Here is a 22,920-nt window from a genome sequence, read left to right as displayed (position 1 = left end):
TCACTGTAGCCTGAACCTTCTGGACTCAAGGAATTCTCGTCTCAGCCTCCTGGATGGCTAGGACTATAGGTATGTACTACCACGCCCTGCTAATTTAAAAATTTTTTTTGTAGAGACAGGGTCTCACTTTATTGAACAGGTTGGTCTTGAACTCCTGGCCTCAAGCAGTCCTTCTGCTTCAGGCTCCCAAAGTGCTGGGATTACAGGCGTAAGCCACCATGCCCAGCTAGTGAATAGTTTTAATTTCCCCAATTACTCATGAGTTGAACTGAGTTTCATCTTCTGTGAATTAGCCCATTCATACTCTGCTCGTTTTTCCAATGGTTGTCTTTTTCTAATTGATTTGTAAGATCTCTTTATGCAGTCTGGATAATACATCAGTGTTTACACTATGACTGTACAAACATTTTCACTGTTGAGCCTATGACCATTGCTCCTTTCTTGTATGACCACGTATTTTTCCTTTGGCTAATGATTTCTTTGTTTTCCCACTTGTCTGGCTTTCCATATACTTGTGATTAATTTTTTCCAAATGCTACAACATGTCTGCCATCCTATCAGAAATAATCATTATGCACTCATACAAATGAGTTCCATTTTGTTGTTGTTGTTCCTTGCAGACCTCATTCTGAGCCATCTATCCTCTTGTTCCAATCTGTGCTGGTTGCTCTTGGGATGGCTGCATTGCAGGCATTCTGGATTTTTAAATTCAGAGTCTGCCATGTTGGATTCCTTATTTCCCAAATCCCAGGTAGTCTTCTTCCACGGTTTTGCTGGCACTTATCTCCCAGTAGTGTCCCCAAAATTGGCATGTCTGAATTCTTGCATATCTTTTTAAACTGATGGTCTCACTAGGTTTAGAATTCTAGATTGAAGATAATTTCCACTCAGTTTTAAAGGTATTGCTCTATTGACTCCTAGTTTCCTTTGTTTTAGGAAAATACATTCTCATTCCTGTTCCAACTCCTTTGTATGCGACCTGTTTTGTCCAGATGCTTTTATAATTTGAGTTCAGAATTTCATGATGATGTGCTTTTTAGATCTTCTACCATTCATTTTGCTGGGCCTTCTGCAAACCTCTTTGATTTGGAGATCCATGTCTTTGATTCCGGGAATCTTTTTTGTTTTGCATTATTTCTTCTGTCTTGTTCTCAAACATTTCTGGGTTAACATTTGGATTGGATTTCAGATGTGGAACAGATACTTTGTGTGTCTGTGCCTTTGCATATGCTACTCTTTCTGCCTATGATGTATTTCCTCTTTTATGCCTTGTATTCTAGTAAATCCCTAATTATCCTTCAAAACCAAAATCAATTCTTTCCTGATGTTCCCTTCCCCAACCCTAGGATGAATGGGATGCTCCATCTTGTATGCTCACAAAGTCTACGGTGGCACCTCTAATGCCATGTTATGGTCTGTTTATACATCTGCCTCCTCCACTGACCATAAATTCCTTGAGATCAGGATGATGTTTATTCATTCCGCATCTTCAGTGCTTAGCACTACACAGTGCCATGAATAAATGAATTCAACAAGGGGATCGTGCAAGATAAATACCATCACATACATTTAATCCTTAGAACAAACCTCAGATGGTCATTGTTTATTCAACAATATTATCTGAGACTTTATTATGGACCAGGTTTCATACTGGCCAAAGGAAATTCAAAAAGGAAAATGAGAAGATCTCATTCCTCTAGAAACCCACCATGTAGTAGGGAAGGCTTCCCTCCACCCTCCATGTTTAAAAATTGAGATATAACTCACATACCATAAAATTTACTCATTTGAAATACACTTAGATGGTTTTCAATATATTCACAAAGTTGTAAACATCATTAGACAAAATATTTTTTATCTGTATGAATGAAGTGCTATGTGTATCATGGGGCCAAGTCAGGGGAAGACAGGAGTTTACCAGGGGAAGAAATGCATTCCAGGGAAAGAGAACAAATGTGCGAAAAGACAGAATTCTGAAATGGCCTAGCATTTGCATAATACGAAAATGCAGGGGGAGGAGGGCTGGAGTTTATACTGAGGAAACAATTGGGCTAGTTTACAAACGAGGAATCTGAAGCTCGAACAGGTGAAGTAACTGGCATAAGGCAATTATCTTATGCCAACTCAAGAAAAGGTGTCTAAGGCAGAGGTCCCCAACCCTGGTGCCATGGACTGGTACCATGGCCTGTTAGGAACCTGGCTACACAGCAGGAGGTGAGGAGCAGGCAAGCATTACTGCCTGAGCTCCACCTCCTGTCAGATCAGTGGTGTCATTAGATTCTCATCGGAGTTTGAACCTTATTTTAAACTGCACGAGGGATCTAGGTTGCATGCTCCCTGTGAGAATGTAACTAATGCCTGATGATTTGAGGTGAAGCAGTTTCATCATGAAACCACCCCCCAACCCATCTGTGGAAAAACAGTCTTCCATGAAACCGGTCTCTGGTGCCAAAATGGTTGGGGACTACTGGTCTAAGGGACATTACTCTACTACCAAATCATTCCTGTTGCACAGACAGGTACAGAACCTTCTAAAAATTACCTCCAAATGTTGGTTATGCCCCAGCCTTCCAGCAAATAGGCTTCACTTTCTCTTTCAAATTCTCACATTATCTAGAGACACTGGTTATACTGACTACATTATCAGTCAAGCAAAAAACATTCCGCTATGGCTTTGTAGGTTCAAAAGGATCGCTTGAGCTCAAGAGTTTTAAGACCAGCCTGGGCAACATAGTGAGATCCCATCTCTTAAAAAAATCTTTAGCTGGGCATTGTGGCATGCATCTGTAGTCCCAGCTACTCGGGACACTACGGTGTAGTGCTGCACAGAAGGACTGCTTGAGTCTGGAAGTTTGAAATTGCAGTGAGCCATGATCACCCCACTACATTCCAGCCTGGGTGACAGTAAGACTCTTCTTTTTTTTTTTTTTAAAGAAAAAAAGAAAAAAACTTAATACTTATGAACTCTTTGTTGTTAGACTAAAATATTGTTTCCAGGTGTGTTTTAGGCCCTTTGTGTGATCAAGAAAAAATTATACTTTCCTGGGCTTCAGTTTTACTACCTGAAAAGAAGGATTAAGAAAGCTTGTCCCAGCCACCTTATCACTGTCTTGCCCAAAAGAATCGCTGGGAAACCATGAGGATCTGTACTGCCTTTGAAATTCTTGAGGAAAATATTAGTTAATTCATGCTTTAAAAGGTAATATGCCTACTATAATATTTTCTCCAAATTTCTGACCTCTGTTAAATCTTGGCTTGTTCATAAAATCTTGGCTTATCAGGCGTAAACCAAGTCTAGATCAATCAAGATGATCTCTGTTTCAGCTCTCTGGGGGAGGGACAAGTAGGGGAACTCAAGAGAAAACAGGTAGAAAAGAAGTTTTGTCTGGCAGGAGCAAGGTCTCTGGATTTCTGGTTTTGCATTTGGATGCTGTCCCCTATTGTCTTCAGAGGTCCCTACTCCTTCTCTATCATGTGAAAAATAACTCTGCATTCTAAGATAAGGCACTGTAGTTGCTGCAAACCAGGGGTATAGTGGAAGCATGGCCTCCATCACACTTACAGTTCAAGCCCTCCTTCTGCAGCCCTGCTGTTTCCAAAACTCCAGCAGGACAGTTGACAAGTGCAGCAAAGAGCAGTTATTTCTCAGAAAAAAAAGTTTCCGTGACTTGGTGAAGCAGGGTAAGAAGAGTTCACCAGAAGCCACCTGATACGGTTTGGGTGTGTCCCCACCCAAATCTCATTTTGAAAGGTAGCTTCCGTAATCCCCACGTCATGGGCGGGACCCGGTGGGAGGTAACTGAATCATGGGGGTGGGTTTTGCTCATGCTGTTCTTGTGATAGTTAGTATCACGAGATCTGCTGGTTTTATATACGGACGTTCCCCTGCACACGTGCTCTTGCCTGCCCCTATGTAAGATGTACCTTTGCTGCTCCTCCACCTTCCACTATGAGGAGGCCTCCCAGGCCATGTGGAACTGTGAGTCCATTAAACCTCTTTTTTTCTTTATAAATTACCCAGTCTTGGGCATTTCTTCAGAGCAGTATGAAAATGGACTGATACACCACCTCTGCCAAGAATCTATACATTGTCTACTGCCCATGTGAAGCTGTTTTTCGTCTTACAGTAGGACCAAATAATTGATGTATCTAAAATGTTACACAACAACAACAAAACAGCTTTTCTAACCTGTTGGAGAGGAATGAGGCCAACTATTCCTGCCACTCTCATTTCTCCTTTACATGTACCCGTGAATAAGCAAACGTGCTGTCCTATAATATATAGGTGACCATATCAATTAGGAGCACGTGTGTAAATAATCTAAAGATGGTTAATTCAGTCTGCTGAGGTTTATGCATGCACAAGTTATGTTCATTTGTGATTCTCTGATACAATTTAGTAAAGAAGCATCCACACCTAATTTATCTATTACTTTGGGGATTAGTAACCAAGTTCATTCTCAACTCCTGGAGCAGTAAAATCCGATTCTTTTTCTAGAGAGAGAGAAAAAATATGTGAATAGTTGAGACAAAAGCCAGAATTCAGGTAACTGCAAATATCTACGTGAAAATGGATTCATTATTTTCTCCTCTGGACACCTAACTAGTTAAGAAGATCTCCTTCTCTAGAATAAAGTCTTTTAAAAGTTCATGACTTCCTGGTGGAAAGAAGAGAAACAGGTCAGAAACAGTCTGAACCACCCGCTACTCAACACGCTAGGCAGTTACCCATTTTGTAGCCCTCACAATAGCCCTGCGAGGACTGGTTATCTCCTCATAGATGAAGAAACTTAGGCTCAAGAATGCTGGAACATCTCAGGGCACAAAGCTGGGGGCAGAGAGAAGGTCTGAGTCAGGGGCATTTAGGCCTTCCACTCCAACGGTATTTCCCAGACCAGAATCACCTGGGAGTACTTGCGGAAAATACAAAATCCAGCAAGACCCGTTACCTCCACGCCGCTCACCAACAGGAAAGCTTGGGAAAGACAATACTACTTCACAACCCAGTCAGGAGACCCGAACTTGTTCCATTCCTACATTCGTGACTTCGCCACCCAGGGACACCCCCCCGCACCCGCGTCCCAACGCCCTCACAACACCCAGTATTTCCACGATCAAACCTTCAACTCTCCCAAAGGCCCCCAGAGGTCCAGAGCTTGGAATCTTCTGCCTCCTCACCTCTGAATCCTGCCATTTTTCTCCCTCCTGTAGAATTTCATTTCCTGGCCGGGACCAGGCTCTAACCATCAGGCTTCCAGCCGGGCCCCAGAACTTGCAGCCCGCTCTAGCCTGTCTGGATCCTGCCCGAGCCCCTCGGCTCCAGCCTGCTCTCATCCCAACCCTGCCTCTTCCGTCGGTCACGTTGTTTCCTCCGCTTGGAAGGACCTCTTTCCTCTCCCGGCCCTTCCCAGTGCTCGGGGAACTCCTACACAGCCTGCGCTCCTCCGCTTCCAGCCACCCTCGCCTCCCACCACCCTGGCTTTGGAGCGGAACCAGCCGTGCAGCCATGCGGCGAGCATCCGTACCCCGGCCGCTGACCCCAGCGCTCCGGCCTTCCCGCAGCCCCTGGCCCCTCGGCGTTCGCTTCCCCACCCGCCACCTGGCTTTCGCCGGCCGCCCGGGAAGCCCTCGGCACTTCCCAGAATAGAGAGCAGCTGCCAACGTCAGGCTGCCGCCTGCCGCGGGGTTCCGGACGCGCGGGGTCTGGGCGGAGGGGACGTGACTCCGCGCTGGCCTTCCGCCTTCCCTCTCCGGTCGGGAAACTGAGGCCCGGGACCGGGAACCACTTTCCCGCGAGCACGGCCCGCGAGGGCCCGGCCGACCCCGGTCCCAGACGTCCCGACTCCCGCGCGTGATCCTTCGACCACACGCGCCGCTCGGTCGCCTCGGAGAGCGTGGCGGGGAGCGGGTCTTAGAGCGAGCGCACGGCCCGGGAACGCGCAGGGCGCCAGCCTCGGCCAAGTCGCTACGAAAGTTGTTGTCTCCCAGCCTGCCCTCGCCTCTCACCTCCGGGACACACCTTCCCGCTCACCCAGGCAGCCGCGCACTCACATCCGGTCCACCTTGCGCACAACCCTCTCCGCGCTCACTCGCGGCCCCTCTCTCTCCCACGCCCGCGGCTCCCCGTCGCCCCCTCGCGCGCTCCCACCCGCGCCCGGGGCGCGCCTTCCCCGCCCCGCCGCTCGCCCGGCCTCGGCGCCGCGCCCGCCCGGGTTCCGGCGCCCGGAGCCCCAGCCCGGGGCCGCGACCCGCTTCCGCCCGCCTGGCGCGGGGCCGGAGCCCAAGCAGCCACTGCCGAGCGCTGGGGGCGCGAGGCAAGGGGCGCAGCGGCGCGGGGCGGGGAGGGGGCGCTCGCTCGCTCTCTCTCGGCTGCGCACACGCCCGTACAAACTCTCACACAGACACACGCGGGGTGCGCTGCCGCCGCCCGCCGCTGCTCCTCCTCCCGCCACCGCCTTGAGAGGGAGAGAGAGGAAGGCAGAGAGAGCGCTTTGTCCGCGCGCCGCCGCCCGGCCCGGGACTCTGCCCCGAGGAGGCAGCCGCGCCGAGTCCCCGCCTCCGCCTCTGCCCCCGGGCGGGCCGGGCCGGCCGCGGTGGGGGGAGCCAGGCTGAGGGTGGGGGTGGGTGGCGGGCGGGCGGAGGGCGGGGAGGGGGGGTGGAGGAGGAGGAGAGACGAGGGCAGCGGAGGAGGCGAGGAGCGCCGGGTACCGGGCCGGGGGAGCCGCGGGCTCTCGGGAAAGAGACGGATGATGAACAAGCTTTACATCGGGAACCTGAGCCCCGCCGTCACCGCCGACGACCTCCGGCAGCTCTTTGGGGACAGGAAGCTGCCCCTGGCGGGACAGGTCCTGCTCAAGTCCGGCTACGCCTTCGTGGACTACCCAGACCAGAACTGGGCCATCCGCGCCATCGAGACCCTCTCGGGTGAGCACTCAGCGCGGCCCCCTCCCCCGCCTCGCCCCGCTCAGGCCGGGACGGCGCCGGGAGGGAGGCCGAGTCCTGCGGGCGGCGCCCGGCGGCGGCTCCCGCGCCCGCACGCTCACTTCCACGCACCAGACCCTCAACTCTCGCCGCCGGCCCGCTCCTGGGACGGCCCGCTACCCTCCCCCAACAGCTCCGGACTCTGCCCTAGCCCTCGGGGCCGCAGCCTTGGGGCGCCCCCCGTGCCCCTCCGAGGGTTCCCGAGGCTCGCCGGCTCCTTAGGGGCACCCCCTCGTTCCCCTGGCGCCCCGGGCTGCTCTGTGAGCTCCCCCGCCCCCCACCCTTTGAGCGTCCCCCGTCTCACTTCTCCCCTGACCTTTCTGTCACCCCCTTTGTCAGGGTACCCCCTTCCCCAAATCCAGCGTCTCCTCCTTCCCCGGCCGGACCTTCTCTCTTCCCGTGCCTCGTGCCCAGGACCTCTCGCCCTCTGGCGTCTCCTGAGCCGCACTCTCCTTTTGAGCCCCCTCCCCACCTCGCCCCAAGGCCCCCCACTTTCGGCACCCCCTCGGCGCCACCCTGATGACCCCCTTCGAGGTATCGGGGCTCCCCCAGCCCCAGCCCTCGCACGACGGCACATCCCCTCGGTCCTCTCCCGAGCCTCAGTCCCCTCTCGCTTGCTCTCTCAAGCGCTCCTATTTTTCTCTGAATTTTTTGTCCGATTTTATTGAGAAGAACTCGGGGCTGGGGGCTTTCCGCCGCCCGTCCCCCCGCCTCCCGCTCGGCCAGAAGCACCTTTTTACGAGGTGCCCTGTCTCAACTCGGTGGGGGCCCGGGTTGAGAACCGGGAAAGAGGCGACCGGGGGGCCCGCGAGCGCGCTGGAGCCCAGACGGGAGACGGAGAGCGACACACACACATACTCGCGCGCGCGCACTCCCCAACTCTCCCCAGCACACGCTCCGCTCCCAGCCGCGCGGGCCCCCGGACCCCGGCCGGCGCCCCCCGAACCCCGGCAGGGCGGGAGCCCCTTCCCCACCGGCGTGTGGAGTGGGGGCGGGGCGGCGGAGAGGCCAAGGTGACACCCTGGAGCGGGCAGGGACAGGGCTTTCGCTGCGGTGGACTCCGGGGGGCTTCGGCTCGTTTTCTCGGGGCCACCGGGAGGAGAGGGCAGGGAGGGGAGCCCGGTGGAGCCTTCGGGCCCCGAGTTAGCGGAATGGAGAGGTGGGGGCCTGGAGAGCAGCGGGGCCGCGCCAGCCCTGCAGCTTGAGTTTCAAATGAGCTCATCCTTTCAAATTGGCGCCGCTCTTTATTAAATTTGTTTTTCCGGTAATGCCACCCACGGCTATACCTGGGGTCCGACCCGGGCTCGCACCCTTCCCGCCTTGTCCCGAGACACGGGGCGCCCACCTTTCTTTCCACTGGGCACCAAGTTCGCCCAGCTCGATCCGGGTAGGAGACCCCTTGGGGGCGCCCGAAGGCGGAGCCCGAGCGTGGAGTTAGTTCCGTGCGTGCCCCTCCTAGACCCCCGCGGGCTTGATCTAAGCAAGGTTCTGAGTGCTTTAATTTCTGTTTTAAAGGTAAAGTGGAATTGCATGGGAAAATCATGGAAGTTGATTACTCAGTCTCTAAAAAGCTAAGGTAAATATACTTTGCTTAGTTTTTTTTTTTTTTTTTTGCGATTGGCCTTACGTATAAGTAAAAAACGTACACACAGCTTTAAAAAACGTGCTTTTGGTAGTTTTTAAAGGGGCTTTTGTTTGTTTCGTTAGTGGAGATGCATAGTTTAGAAAGCTACTTTTTTTTTTTTACTTTCATTATATAAGGTGTTTACTGTTCTTGGAAAATATCTGGTGCCTAATTGGGGGTCGGGGTGGCGAACACTAGCTATGTTCAGTTCGCTGGGACCCTGTAACTTGTTTATCAAAAATTGCTTCCCACCCCCATCTCCCGCCCCTACCCCCAGCAGAATAGCAGCAAATGCTTGTCAAGACTTCCTGTGAGATGCGAAGAGTAAATATTTACTATGTCAGCTAAATTGCTTAACTAAACTTAGCGATTAATTACTTTTCTCTTTTAGATAGTTTAATGTTGAATAGTAAAATAATTCAGTAAGGGGTCAATATTTTGCATAGCTTTCTAAAGAAGTGAGTTGTTTGGATTGGATGGCAGTTAAAAGCCGGACTTTTTCAGTCACTGAGACTACTGAGTATAGCTTCTGAGCATTTTGTTGTTGTTGCTTGTAAGAAATGTTTGCGGCTAAAATAAATACCCTTGTGAAATCTATAGTTATATTTAAGTACACTGTTGTTAATGACGGAGTAACAAGTTTTGTGGAGGTTGGATTTCTCCACAGTGATTTGCTAACATGACAAGAGAATGAGAAAACATCTTTGTTTAAAGTTTATTGTGGACTTTAAATTTGGGCCCTTTATTACTCATTCTAAATTTTTTTCTTCTGCTGTGTGTCGAAACTTAGTTTATATCCCATTCACATACATTTCTTCACCATTAGTCATTAGGTAGCTGGACTGGAGCTGTTCAGTGAAGTTTTTGATTACTACCTTTGCAGTTTATCAGTCAACAGTGTAACCACCTGATTTTTGCCAGGATTGAGTAGATTTTAAAACAAACTACCCTCATTTTATAAATACTTAGATGTGTTGTTGAAGGGATTTTAAAAAATTGTGTGCCACATTTCCAGATATGTTTTAAGTAAGCAACAGAATAACTGTTTGCTAATGACCTCTGTGGCATATGAGAAAATTACTTAAATCCTGTTTTTTTTTTCTTTTTTTTTTTTTTTAAAAAAGGTGAGTTACGATTTGTGGTTTCATGTGTAATATTAAGCTAGTTCTTTCCTCTATTGGGAAAGATGTAATATGTAACCAATTGGTTTTCAATAAGGTATTCTAAATTTGTATACTTTTATTTAAAATAATATTTTTTGCTTGAGAAGTCCAAGTTGAAGCTTTCTATTATTTACTGCAAATATAAACTACTATCTCATAACACTTGAAAATTTGCAGAATGAATATATTGAACAGTGAAATAACTACCCCAAATATTTGATACAGTATGTTTCTGTGAATGTTTAATTCTGTTGGCTGTTTGTGGTCGTGAATACTTTTGGGGGTTATAATTAGTAAAAAAAAAAAAAAAAAAAATCACTAGAATTTTATCTTTGTTGGTGTCTCATTTCATGTTGCAGTGTGCATTTAATTTTGTAGTATACGTGAAATACTGGTTTATCTAAAGTTATTAACAGCTCCTAAAACTTCTCACAAATGTACTACTTTTTATCTTTTTTCTTTAAAAATGAAGATTATTTGCTGTTAGCCAGAGTGTCATTTAAGTAATCTTATTCTGTTTAAGAGTTCAGCATTAAAGGCATGTCCCCAGTTTTTAGTATAAATTAAATAAAGAGCATTCTAGGATTTATACAGCCCTAATAGTTGATGATTTCTTTGAACATGTGGGCGATGTGAAATACCCAGGAGGTAGATTAAAATGCGCTGTGTATGATTCACTACACTGAAAATGTTTAACATTCCAAATGTATGCATAAGCTGCTGCTGTAGAGGAGTTGCATCATTTCTGATTGGATGGTTTTAATCTTTTTTCCTTTCCTTTATTAGTTTAAATGCAGAAATTAGCTACTTGTACTGCAGGCTAAGGGAGAGATAGCTAATGACCGGTATTGTGTACTGAGATCAGACTTCAGGGATGAAGCAGCTGTATGTTCTCATGTCCTGGACACTACCACGTTGGTGGCTTTCTAAACCCAGGGTACTGTGACATTTGAAACCAAAGCTTTTATGTTATATGGAGACTATTTTGGTGTTCTGGTGTTGCATTTCTATGAATATTAACAAGTTAGAAGTAAATTTGGCAGTGTTAAGTCAATACTATATGTGGTTTTTGTGTTAGTTGAAGTGAAAATGGGAAGAAAACAGTTCATCCTCATTGCTTGCTTACTTAAAAGTCATTCAACAATTGAGTGCATTTTCTTTGTATTGTAGTGATTTCTTTGATTTCTCAAGATTTAGTTTTAATATCTATATCTCATAGATTTTTTAAAGTTAATGATAGTTTGGGAGGAGATGTTTTTATCTTATGAAATTATTAGCATGCCATTTGCTTACCAATTGTATCTTTTGTTAAATATTCTGGCATCATTTTATAATAGCATAGTAGACTAGATACCATTATTTTCTCAGGTCACTTAGAAATAGAAAACTCTTTTCTTTTTACAACATATGTTTCATTCTTATTAAATGCAAATTATTCTAATGTCAACCACACATAAAGCATTTATTTCTCTTTGTTGGTTTCAGGCTGTGTTGAATAAAAGTGTTTGAATCTTTTTTCTCTATCAGTATTTCTTGGTAGTACATATGGTCAAATGTTTATTAAAGAGGAAAAAGCTGGTAAGCTTTAAAATGCTGTTAAAAGTTTTGGAAACTTCCTTGACAGAAATTTCATTTTTGGTGTCGATGAAGGTTAACTTAAAAATTATGTGTATATATGTATACACACACACACACATATTGCATGCCTTGTTTTGAACATGCTAACTTGAATGTGCTTTTGTACCTAAAGTTGAATGATTCTGTGAGAAGCAAAACTTTGAAAAATGCAATTGCTGCCCACCTCTAGGAAGTAACTAAGTGGTTCTAGACATTCTTTCACTGAGATGGTGTGAATACTATGAGATAGTGTAGGAAAAAGCTATGAATTTGTCTTTCATGAGTTAAAAATCAGTAATTGTGTTCACTCCAATGCAAATGAATTTGGTCTCCTATAGGAATGTTAAAGAAAACAGTATCTCAATTGTATTTTGCTTGTATGTACTACATTGTGTATCGTTGAATTAAATACCAAAAAGAAGAAAAAACCACCCAATCTCAGGCCCTCCCGACTTTGCTGCATCAATTTTTACTTTTCTAGAAACAGAAATGACTTTTATTAGGTTAAAATTGTGTGGTACCTTCCTATTTTAAGAATTTGTTGACTTAGAAATTAATACCTGCATTTGCTTACATAGATTCCATGTGTAGATATAACATATATTAACACAGAATATATGATATTAAACTGTGAGATTACTTTTGATTTGGCTTTGGAGTTAAATTTTTAGTTTCCTAGAAAAAAAATATTGTTAGTAATTTTTTCACATGGTGCTAGGTAATACCATAGAAAGTTGCACATCAGTGTGACCTTGAAGAGATAAGTATTAGAGTTAAAATAGAAGCAATACAGGAAAAAATGAATTTGATGACATTGGTTAAAAATTCTAGTTTACATTTTTAAAAGACTGGTTATTTGATGCTTTTACATTTAATTAAATGTTAGAAACCAATGAGATTTATACATCAAATAGATTTTATGGTTTGCTTGATTTTTTTTCAATTCACCAAATACATAAAAATTTTAAATCATAATATAACAATTTATAAAACTATTTAATGGCTGAACACCTAAACATTAATTCCAAAGGGTGATTTGTGATATGTAGTACAGCTGCCAAATAGCGCTTTTTGTGTGTTTCCTTATACTTACGGCGAGGTGTAAGATGCCCAGTAAGAGATGGTCTAAGCATTTTGTTTTTTATTGTGTTAACCTGAGATTATCCTTTGGTAGAAGATGAGAGGATATTAGTAATATTTGTACAAAGCCTTTTATACTTGATGATCTAAAATACAATATGTTTTCTTTAAGAGAAAAGCATTTAACTTTAAAAATATTTTTAAAAGAAGATTTAGAACAAATTGCATATCAAAATTGTCATTTCACTATTATTTTGAGTAAACATTTGGTTTTTGTGTTTTTTTAATGTGTGGAGGTTGCTCCAGATTTTCAAGTACTGTGCTGGGGAAATGTAAATGATTTTGAATTATGCATAAAAGGATAGTGACTTAGGCACATTTATTAAAAGTCAAAAAAGCTATGAAAACCAGATTTCTACAGGAACTGTTTATATATTTGATACTGTCAAGCTTTTCTAAATATTTGCTGTCTGTAGCTGAATCACTCTTCCAAGTCCTCTGTGAAACCCTCAAAAGTAGATGAGCAATTGGTCAGAATTGTTAGAGGACATTATTTGAGCTAAATGTTTCCTCTCTCTGTTTCAGCAGTTTATGTGCAAGTGTGTGTATATGTTTTTTGTGGGGGACAGTTTCAGGTAGATGGTATCAAGAGGGAGCAGGAGATCTTTAATTGAACAACAGTTGCTCTGGAATGCAGTTCTGAGAAGGCTCAAGAAAGTTGCTTGGTGATTGAAACCTGTGGCAAAGGGAATCAAGTGCAGTGATATTTGCCTTGAGTGATGGATAACTCTCGCAGGTGGTTAACCTTGTTGTGAAAGCCAAGTCATAGGTACCTGGAATAGCTTTTACAGTGAGCATGCTACTGAAAGGACCATCCGTCCAGCATCTGCCCTCCTTCCTTTTCACTTGGCTGTCTCCTGTCACAAATGATTTTGTGAAGGCTTTGATGATTTTGTAAGCCATTTTTTAAGTGCCAGAAAATTCAAGATTTGAATATGCACTTTCGTTTAGAAATTCTATACTTTGAAAAGCAATATGGTATTTTGCATAACACAAGTGCTCTCAGTGAGTAAACTTCATTAGAAGAAGCGTTACATTGAAATAGTTTCTTTGGAGACCTAAAAATGCTGAATAATACATTTCAAAATATATTTTAAAAAAAAATATTTAAACATCACAAAAGTGTCTTCAGTGTTCTTTTCAGTGTTATAAAGTAGTGGGCTTGGCTAAGCTAATTTTTAGAGTTTATGTTCTAAAACTTTCAGTCAAAGCATTATCTCTCAAAAGCTATGATTAACTTCTTAAATTGAGAGATGGGAGTGTTCCGTTTAACAAAACATGCCCCCAGAATTTATTAGTAAAGTTTTATCCTTCTTATATTCAAATTCAAGTTCAAATTATTTTGGGTATTCATTCAAAAGCAGTATCATTGAAGAAATAATAGCAAATAAATAGCAAACACCTACCAACGAAGATAAGTCTTTCCTCCCATTTATCATCACCATTAAAACATTTTAAATCTTTTACTTTATAATTTGACTTCATGCTTACAAACTTATAATTTTCATTTGGTGGCATGGACTCTATGGGTTCTATTTTAGGCAGCAAAATTGCAGAGTGCTCAGAGCATTATTTTTAAGGTTTTACTTTTCCTGTTTTGATCATGGATTTTAGTCTGGTCTCTCCATAAAATAGTGAAGAAAAATTATTTTCTTCTGTAGAAAACTTCACATTCCATTGCTTGGCTGCCAAAGAGAAGAAGGAATACAATAATTATTTCTTTAATTTGGTTTAGAGTTTGATGATTGAGATAGAATAAGTACAACAGTGAAAATGGATGCTTTTGCATTAATAGGAGGCATTCAAGCCCAAAAACTAGCCCTATTCCATCATTTGATAGTTATGTCTCCTCCCTAAGCCTCTGCTTTTCACTAAATAACGTCTGTATTTTTGAGATACATTTTGTTTATTCCTCATTATTTATGTGTTCTACACTCTATTTCTTAAAATGTAAACAGTAAAGATTTTCCCATTCTGTTTAGTGTCAAGGACATTTCATAAATAAAGCAGATATTTTAATAAGTCTGATAAATGAAAATTAAGAGTTTTGATGCATGTTTTGCGCTTTCTCTTATTTACCCATATCATAATAAATATTGCATCTAATGACCAGAAAAATTTGTATGGGAACATTGCAAAAAGAATTGTATTTTCAGTTTTTCTTATTGTCATACAATTAATGTGTCTCAAAGTAAGGATTTGCCTTAGTGGGAAGCTTGAATTTTTAAATTATTGTTTTAAATGTGATCAGAAAGGTTGATGATTTCATGTATTGATATTTAAACAATGCTAGTAGTATTATCTCAGGGAGGAATATTTTTTGTGCCTGCATCTTATATTCATACAGTACTGATGCTGTTCCAGCCTCTTTGACACATAATTTCATTTATTCCAAATAATAATTTTGTGAAAAATAGGACAATTGTTATTATCTCTTTTTTTTTGGATGAGGAAACTCAGTCTCAGAGAAGCTTAATAATTTGCTTAAGGCCACATGACTGTTAATTAAGTAGTAGGGCTAGAACCCAGGTCTTCTGAGGTTCCTGAGTCTCACTCCACTGTACTTCCTCTCCGTTTAACGTTTTAAATTTAAAAAGTCAGCTGAATGTGTTACAAAGTTCAAAGAGTGCTGTTCAAGAGTGGTAGAAATATATGAAAATACATTTGTGAATTGAACCTTTGCAATAATCCTACATCGGTCTCAGTGATCTGTACTTTGCTGTAATTTTTAGAAAAAAATAATTAGAAACAGAGGTAATTTTAAAAGTAGTATTGCACCTCTTCCCATCTCTGTGTTGCCCAAGGACAGAAGTGGGGAGTATACCTAAGCAGATTGTGGGGTTGTTGTTGTTGTTGTTGTTGTTACTTTGCTTTTTTCAGCAGTTGCATTCCTGACATAAGACAAACATTTCTTTCAACATCTGAGCCACACAGATTAGACAGCGAACCGTCCCCCGGGTCAAGACTATGTGCCATGTGGTAAATGAAAGTCTAGCTCAAGGAATCTCCTGGGTAGATTCTTCACGGGGTTCAGACAGCCTGTTGCAGAGGTCAGGCCTGTGTTGTGGTTAACGTGTTTCCCTGGTAGGAACTGCCAGGTCTTTCCCAGAGGTGGTATCTCTCTCTACGTCACTTTCTGTACTGAATAAGGCCTTGGGCCTCTCCTTTGAGTATGGGGTGAGTGTCAATAGGGGTAGTATCCATAAAGTTCTCAGAGTTCTTTATTAATTTTACAGTCGCTCAAAAACATATGCTAAATAACAAAGCATGTGAAGTACAGTTCATTTCCCCTCAACTGTAAACTTTTCCTGCATTTATCTTCGTTTCCTTTAACTCTTGTGGACTGTTTATGGTGGTGGTGGGAGGGAGGGAGGAATTATCGAGGAAAAAAAATAGGTGAAAGAAGGTTATTTCCAGCTCCCCATGCATTTCTTCAAGTTAATGCAGTCCAGAGTGGGGTATGGCATTTTCTATGGAATTTTAACTCAGGAGATGGGGGAGAGGAAGAGAGGTAACTAATACTGGGTGGGTGCTATGTGCTAGGCACTGGACTAGGCTTCCTGTTTTATCCTCCCCACAGCCTGAAGAGATCCATTTTTATCCTTCTTACACAAAGGGCTCTAAAGCTTCAAACTCTAAAATAACTCCTTTCTCCTGACCAAAACTTCAGAAGGCAGTGACTACCTTACCCTTGCTGTCCATCTCATTTGAATATGCAACAGAACCTTAGCAATGAAGTAGAAAGTTGTGATAATATGTACACAGGCTATAGAGTAACTTTTTATATTATTCCTACCTTGGAATAAGAGACAAAATTTCCATATATAAAACCTATGCTGAGAAAGATTAGGAGCTGATGTTCTGTATATTTTTAATTTAATGTAATTGAAAAGAATTAAAAGTGTTAGTCTTAATTTGAAGGAACATCCTTGAAGTCGTCCTGTGGTAGAAACATTTATAATTATATAAAGAGAAAGAGGTATTTTTAAAAAAATCATTGCAGTTGACAGTTAAGTGCAAAAAACATACATGTATGCAGTGTGGGAGGAGGGCCTGTTCCATGCTTTTGACCCAGATATACATATTTTTTCAAATCCTGAAAAAAACTTGAGGTTTTTTGTTTAGGATACAGATGTTGCACAAAGGTTGGCATGCTTTCATTTTTATATGTATTTTTAAAAATGTCTGTGTCTTAGAGAAGGAAAATAGGGAATTTTTGTAAATTACTTTTTAGAAAATGGTTCGCCTTATTAACTTTAGAACATTTTAAACCTCTTTGACACATGAAAAAGCCAGTGAAAGCACTTTTTGATGCAATGCTTAAGTATCTTATGCATCTGTTACATTTTTATCTCATGCATTTTGTTATTTTTTTGTTTAGTAACATAGGACTTCAGATAGTTATACTACCAATGAAATGAGATATATAAGAGGTTTTCTTCTAGATAGACGCCATGCTTTTTGACAGGAACGTAATTTTATATAATTTATGAGATAAAATAATTACTTTCCTCAGTCAAGAACCTCTAATAAAGCTTAAAAGATTACCAGGAAAGACATTTGTATACTATATCTTCTCTTTCTCTTTGAAAAATGAAACAAAAAATCGAGTGGTGATTCTTTGGACAGGTTAACCTCATACCAATTCATGAAATAGAAGGTGTTTTTGAAAAAGCTCATGTGAGGATAGGCTATGTAGTATTTTTGGATTACATGGAGACCTTTTACTTTGGTCCCTCCTGATCTTTGTGATTTTAACAATGCATACTTTGAAATTTCAGTGGATGTTTTTCTTTATCATTGTATGAATAAGATTTTGAAGTAAAATGTTTTGTGCCTCTTTATTTGAGAGAGTCAGATGTAGATGATAAAAGCAGTTTAACCCTGAAAAAGTGCAGTTGCGCCTCTTCAATTGTTAAGAAAGAAGGAAGGGAGGAGGGAAAAAGAGGGAGGAGAGGAGAAAGGAGGAGACCATAGAAGCGTAGGTGACTAAACCATGTGTACAGCTTCTGCGTTTTCTTTCTATACTTCCAGAGCACGTGGCAAAGACTGGTCCTCGCTGATAGTGTGTGGAAGATAGTGATTCCAACGGTGACAGCAGGACTGGGAGTCTCACACAATGTACTCTTTTCTTTGACACTTAAAAACTCAGAGTATGTGGTTGGCCTGCCCCAAAAAAGGTTTTGCATTTCTTTCTCTAAGGCCTCACACCAGCCACTTCCTCTCTCCTTCTCCTTCTCCTTTGCATTTCCTTGGGGATGGCTGGAAAGGGCTGGCAGTGTGGTGCCTGGCGTGTGGGCCTGCCTGCAGCCCCATTGCCCCCTGTTTGGCCGAGGGTTGGGGAAGCCGGGGAGGCATGTGTGTGCTTGCTCAATGTGTTGGAATGTATGGGTTCTGTGGCATACGCTTACTTGGAATGTGCAGCAGACACATGAGCTTCGATGGTCGTGGGGGTCTAACATTGTAGGCTTTTGTAAGTGGTTGAAAGTTTGGGTTACTTTTTTCCCCTGAAGTGCAGTTGTATTTATTCTTTGGAAAGGGAAAACATCTTCTTTATTTTTTGTTTTTAAACCATTGATGGATAGAAAATAATGTTGTGGATACATAAATAATCTAGCCTCTCTCCTGGATCCAGCTGTACTACTGTTTACCCCTTTCTTTTCGAACTGGTAGTGATGTCTTCAAGTCATGGACACTGAATTTGTAAACTAAGCCTTGTAAAACTCCCTGAGTTGTGCCACCACTGAAGATGATGAAATCAAGGATCTGAGAAACCAAATTTTAAGCTCAGATATTGAAAAATGTGGAATTGATTCTCCCTTTTAAGGAATAGAGAACAAAATACTAGTTGCTTAATATTTGAAATTTTTGGCTGTTTATTATTTTAAAAAATATTTATATATTTTTCTTCTCAAAATATTTGAGATGACAAAGGTACAGATTACTCAATTATTTGAATTAAAGAAGACAGAGATTTAGATTTGTAAAGTAGGTAAGTCGAAAATGCATTTTAAGAGTTACAAAGGGCCCAGGAACAGGTGGTTGCTTCTAATATAATTATTTCTACATCACTAGAGTTTTGCCAGGGAAGAGTTAGCTCTTTGTTCATTGATTTGTATATTAATGGTATGTTGTGTCTATTTCAATAATGGTTTCAAAACAATGATTTAGATATCGAAATTGATCAATGGCTTTAGCTTTAGTTCATGTGTATCAATTATGGTCAAGGTGTTAATACCTACTTCACACATTTCGAGGCCAACATTGTATCTTTTGTTCTCTATGGCAGTTTTTATTAAACACTGTTCCATACAGCCTTAGGATTCCAAGGAGATGCCAATTTATGGGAAGGACGAATGGGTATATGTACATGGGAATCCTGGCTTCTTACCCACCGTGCAGTACGAAGACAGCTGCATTTGTTGCTGTTTTATATACAGAATTGGAGTTGAGTCTAAGATTTGGTTTAGAAAAGGGGTTTCCTGCTTTAAAACACAGTTTGTAAGCACCCACCCTACAGTGTATAATTCTGAGTCTTGAGTCCATTCCCTGATTTGGCCGTTCAGCAGACACAAAGCCTTTCTTTTCTTGAGGAAAGTTTAGTCCCTGCCCGTGTTACTCCTACATCTGCTTTCCATGGACTGGCCCTCTATTTCCTGTCACTTTCATTTTGGTAACAGATGTCTGCTTTGCCAACTGCATGCCGGACTACTAAATCTATGGATTTTTCTATAGTCAACAACATAGAATGCATGCCCTTCAGGAACTTTCCAGGGAGCTCCTTGGCCAGTGATTGCGCTCTGGCTCTTGGCAGAGCCATTAGAGTCAACTGCCTTTGAAGAGTGATGGGCATGGTGATACGGGACCCATTCATTCATCGAGAACAAGTTTTTGCTTCAGGACATGGAAACAGGGTTGGCTTCGTAATCCTTCTTGAGGCAGAGCAGTCTTCCTCTTATCTGTTGTATAAGGTGGGGCTCCATGAACACAGGAGTGATCTTCAAAACATTTTCAGTTGGTTAGAATGAATGCCCAACAAATGAGCTAGGTCACAAGCCTTGGTACTCTAATACACACCCCCTCAGTATAAGTCCTGCGTACATGATTTTTGTTCAAAAATAGGATATTACTTTAAAACAGTAAAAATACTGTTCTCTCAATGATTGGCCAAGGACTCTTGGAAAGTCCTGAAAGTCCTTGAAATTTAGCTACGTGTTGTTAAAGATCCCCTGAGAGGTTCTGATGCCCAGGCAGGGAGGGGGAGAGAGAGAGAGAGACACCCCACTCTGAGCACTGTCCCCTGCGATGTGCCTCATCACTCTAGCCTCCCACAGACTGGCCTTCAGAGACCCATGGTTTCTTATTGTGCACATAACTTTTATAGTAGGATTTTTCTAAGAGATCACCATATGTTTACAGGGGTGGATGATGTAAGTGATGGCGAGGGTGGTCTGGATAGTGCAGGAGGGGCAGCTATTAGTCAGCTCCAGCCAACTGCTGCCATTTGGAAATGTAGGGCCAGTGTTCTCAAATCTGATTTTTCAAGAGAAGGTGGAAGTTAGAGTTCTTATGTTAAATATCTGAAGTTTTAAATATTTTAAATATTAAATAAACAATCCAAAAATTTTTATAGACACTGAAGGTCAAAAAAAGACAGCTGTGGCTTGAATCTGGCCCATGGGTTGCCAGTTCACAGTCTCTGCCACATGAAAATCTGTATCTTCTGTAAAACATTGTTGAAGACACTGTCGTTTATGTTTAGTATCCCTTACACATAGGCTTGTCTATGAGTGAGAGGGAAAAGTCCTTTTCTTGATAGACAGGATGAACTCGTGTGGATCTTATCTAATGCTGATAGCTGTTTGGAAACTCAAAATCAAATTAGGTCTTAGTTGCAGTAGCTGTTTTTCATCAATTATGATTTTACTTATTAGTAAAATAATAATTATTTTATTTTCTCCATTATAAAGTACCCTACATTTTTATCTTTATGTGATGATCTTATTGTGTTTGTTATATTAAACCATTTAAAATTCTTTTGTAAATATAGAATATGCATACATATGCTGAATATGTGACTGTCCTATAAGTTTATATAGTATTTCATAATACATGTTCATGAAAAAAAAAAAAGCCTCTATTTTCTTATAATTGGAGGAACAGGTTTCCACATCAATCTAAATTATACCCTCTCCAATTAAACATGAAGCCAACTATAGATAATATTTTAAACCACTTTCTAAGAAAATTTGATTCTCATATGTCCAGAAAACATGTTGTAAAGTAAAAACTTGAGTAGTTCTGTTTTGTTTATTTGTTTGTTTGTTTGTTTTTTTGAGGCAGTCTCGCTCTGTGTTGCCCAGGCTGGAGTACAGTGGCACCATCTTGGCTCACTGCAATCTCTGCCTCCTGGGTTCAAGCAATTCTCCTGCCTCAGCCTCCTGAGTAACTGGGATTACAAATGCCCACCACCACACTTGGCTAATTTTTGTATGTTTAGTAGAGATGGGGTTTCACCACGTTGGCCAGGCTGATCTTGAACTCCTGACCTCAGGTGATCCGCCCACCTGGGCCCCTGAAAGTGCTGGGATTACAGGCATGAGCCACCGCACCCGGCCATTCTGCCTGTTAAATGTCTGATATAAGGCAAATGGTTTTTAAAAGCACACAGTGTGCCATAGGAAAATTCAGTGGTGAAAAATCGTGCTTTTAAATAATTTGAAAAGTGTTTTAGTTACTACTGCACTTTTCTGTATTTAAGTTAAGGAAATTGAAGGCCGTATGGACTCTGCTTCTGTTCCCTGGATGTGGAAAATAATCATTAAGGCTAAAGGAAAGGAAGCTTCCAGTTGCCTAAGGGACCTTGTTAAAAAACAATTAAAAATAAAAGCCCCAGACTACTCTGATAGTTGGCATTAGCATTTTAAAAAAATGTATAACTTATATGCAGAATGAAATAACTCATTAGTAATCACTTTATAGTGGTCAGGTAAAGCGCATGTCTTAGAAAACTTAGGTTAGCAAACCATAGATGGTAGCTCATAGAAGAGTGGCACACAGGAGCCTGGTAATTCAGGACTTTATTAATATTTGACTTCCCTCATTTGTGATGGATCTTAACGCTTCTGCAAAAATAGCCAACTCTATTTCCTGGGCTGCTCTTTTGAATTTAAAAAATTTGAAGTTCCACGAGGCCTGGGTCTTATTTTTTCTTTGCACAGGTGCACCTTGAGTGCCTTGAGTAGTGGAAATGGCTGTTCATGAAATATTTTTGAATAAATTAAGATTGAAGCTGTAATATCATTAAAAATTTACTTTTATTTCTTCTTCCCTTTTCCTCTTATTTTTCTTCTTTATTTTCAGAATGAAAGGGAAAAATTGTGGTTGAAAGATTTTGCTTTTTTGTGAATGGGTTTTTAAAACTTTTTACTTTATTAAAATTTTGTTTTCTTTGTTTCCTTTCTTTCTGACAGGGTCTCACTCTGTCACCCAGACCAGGGTGCAGTGGTGCAATGATGGTTCACTGCAGCCTCGTCCTCCAGGGCTCAGGTGTTCCTCCCACCTCAGACTCCTGAGTAGCTGGGACTACAGGCGTGAACCTCTCTACCCAGCCTTTTAAAACTTCCGAGTGAATCTTTGGCCTTAGTGGAATAACATCTCTTCGTGGGCATTTTAGGTATGAAGGTTCTTTAAACCTTCATAAGGCTGGCTGCAAAGAACAGTTGCACAGGGCTGCAAAATAAGCATTGGAAAAAGCAAAATTTTAGAGTTGGTGGAACCAGAATAGGTTTCACAAATCAGTCTTTCTTTTCTTTCTTTTTTTATCAAATAAGGTAAGAATAGGTTGGTTTTTAGAATTATAAGATTCAGTATGATTACATGAAAATATAATTTTCCTCATAGGTATTTCTCCCTGAAAGTCAAATTCCATTAAAAATTTACTGGGAAACACAGAAGAAAAACCTATTTGAAGTAAAAACAAAACCAAAACAAAAAACCCAACTAGATATTCGCTTATTGCAGTATAATAGGTGGATACAAAAGTCAGACTTAAGATATGTTTGTTTATAATAAATTAAGCAGACAGCAACTAAAGTTACTGTGAAACAACCAGACAAGTCTAACAATGATACCTACCAGTGGACAAAGTAATTCATATGTAACCAACGAAGTGACTGACTAAATTTTAATTGCAAAGCAGAATGCTGTCAAATGCTCTGTATTAGGCTGGGCGTGGTGGCTCATGCTTGTAATCCCAGCACTTTGGGAGGCTAAGGTGGGTGTATTGCTTAAGGCCAGGAATTTGAGACCAACCTGGCCAACATGGCGAAACCCCATCTCTACTAAAGTGATAAAAAAAAAATAGGTGTGGTGGCACACACCTGTGGTCCCAGC

General features: G+C 42.0%; 1 protein-coding gene across 6 annotated transcripts in view; it reads left to right on the top strand.

Moving 5' to 3' along the window:
• The first annotated feature begins 6,613 nt into the window (after positions 1–6,613).
• The window catches only part of IGF2BP2 (insulin like growth factor 2 mRNA binding protein 2), a 200,391-nt gene continuing 184,084 nt past the window's right edge, over positions 6,614–22,920 (top strand). For 2 of the 6 annotated variants that reach the window (XM_033211951.1, XM_033211949.1), the window contains exons 1-2: positions 6,631–6,924; positions 8,497–8,557. In XM_033211951.1, the coding sequence (XP_033067842.1) occupies positions 6,747–6,924; positions 8,497–8,557 (239 nt within the window). In that variant the 5' untranslated portion in view covers positions 6,631–6,746. Of the gene's footprint in view, positions 6,925–7,852; positions 7,995–8,496; positions 8,558–22,920 lie in introns of those variants that run through there. The other 4 variants (XM_033211950.1, XM_033211952.1, XM_033211953.1 and 1 more) reach the window with 4 other exon arrangements.

This window comes from Trachypithecus francoisi, unplaced genomic scaffold, assembly GCF_009764315.1.
Source record: "Trachypithecus francoisi isolate TF-2019V2 unplaced genomic scaffold, Tfra_2.0 Lachesis_group0, whole genome shotgun sequence".
Classification (NCBI taxonomy): Eukaryota; Metazoa; Chordata; class Mammalia; order Primates; family Cercopithecidae; genus Trachypithecus; species Trachypithecus francoisi.
This window is presented reverse-complemented; position numbering and strand designations above follow the sequence as displayed.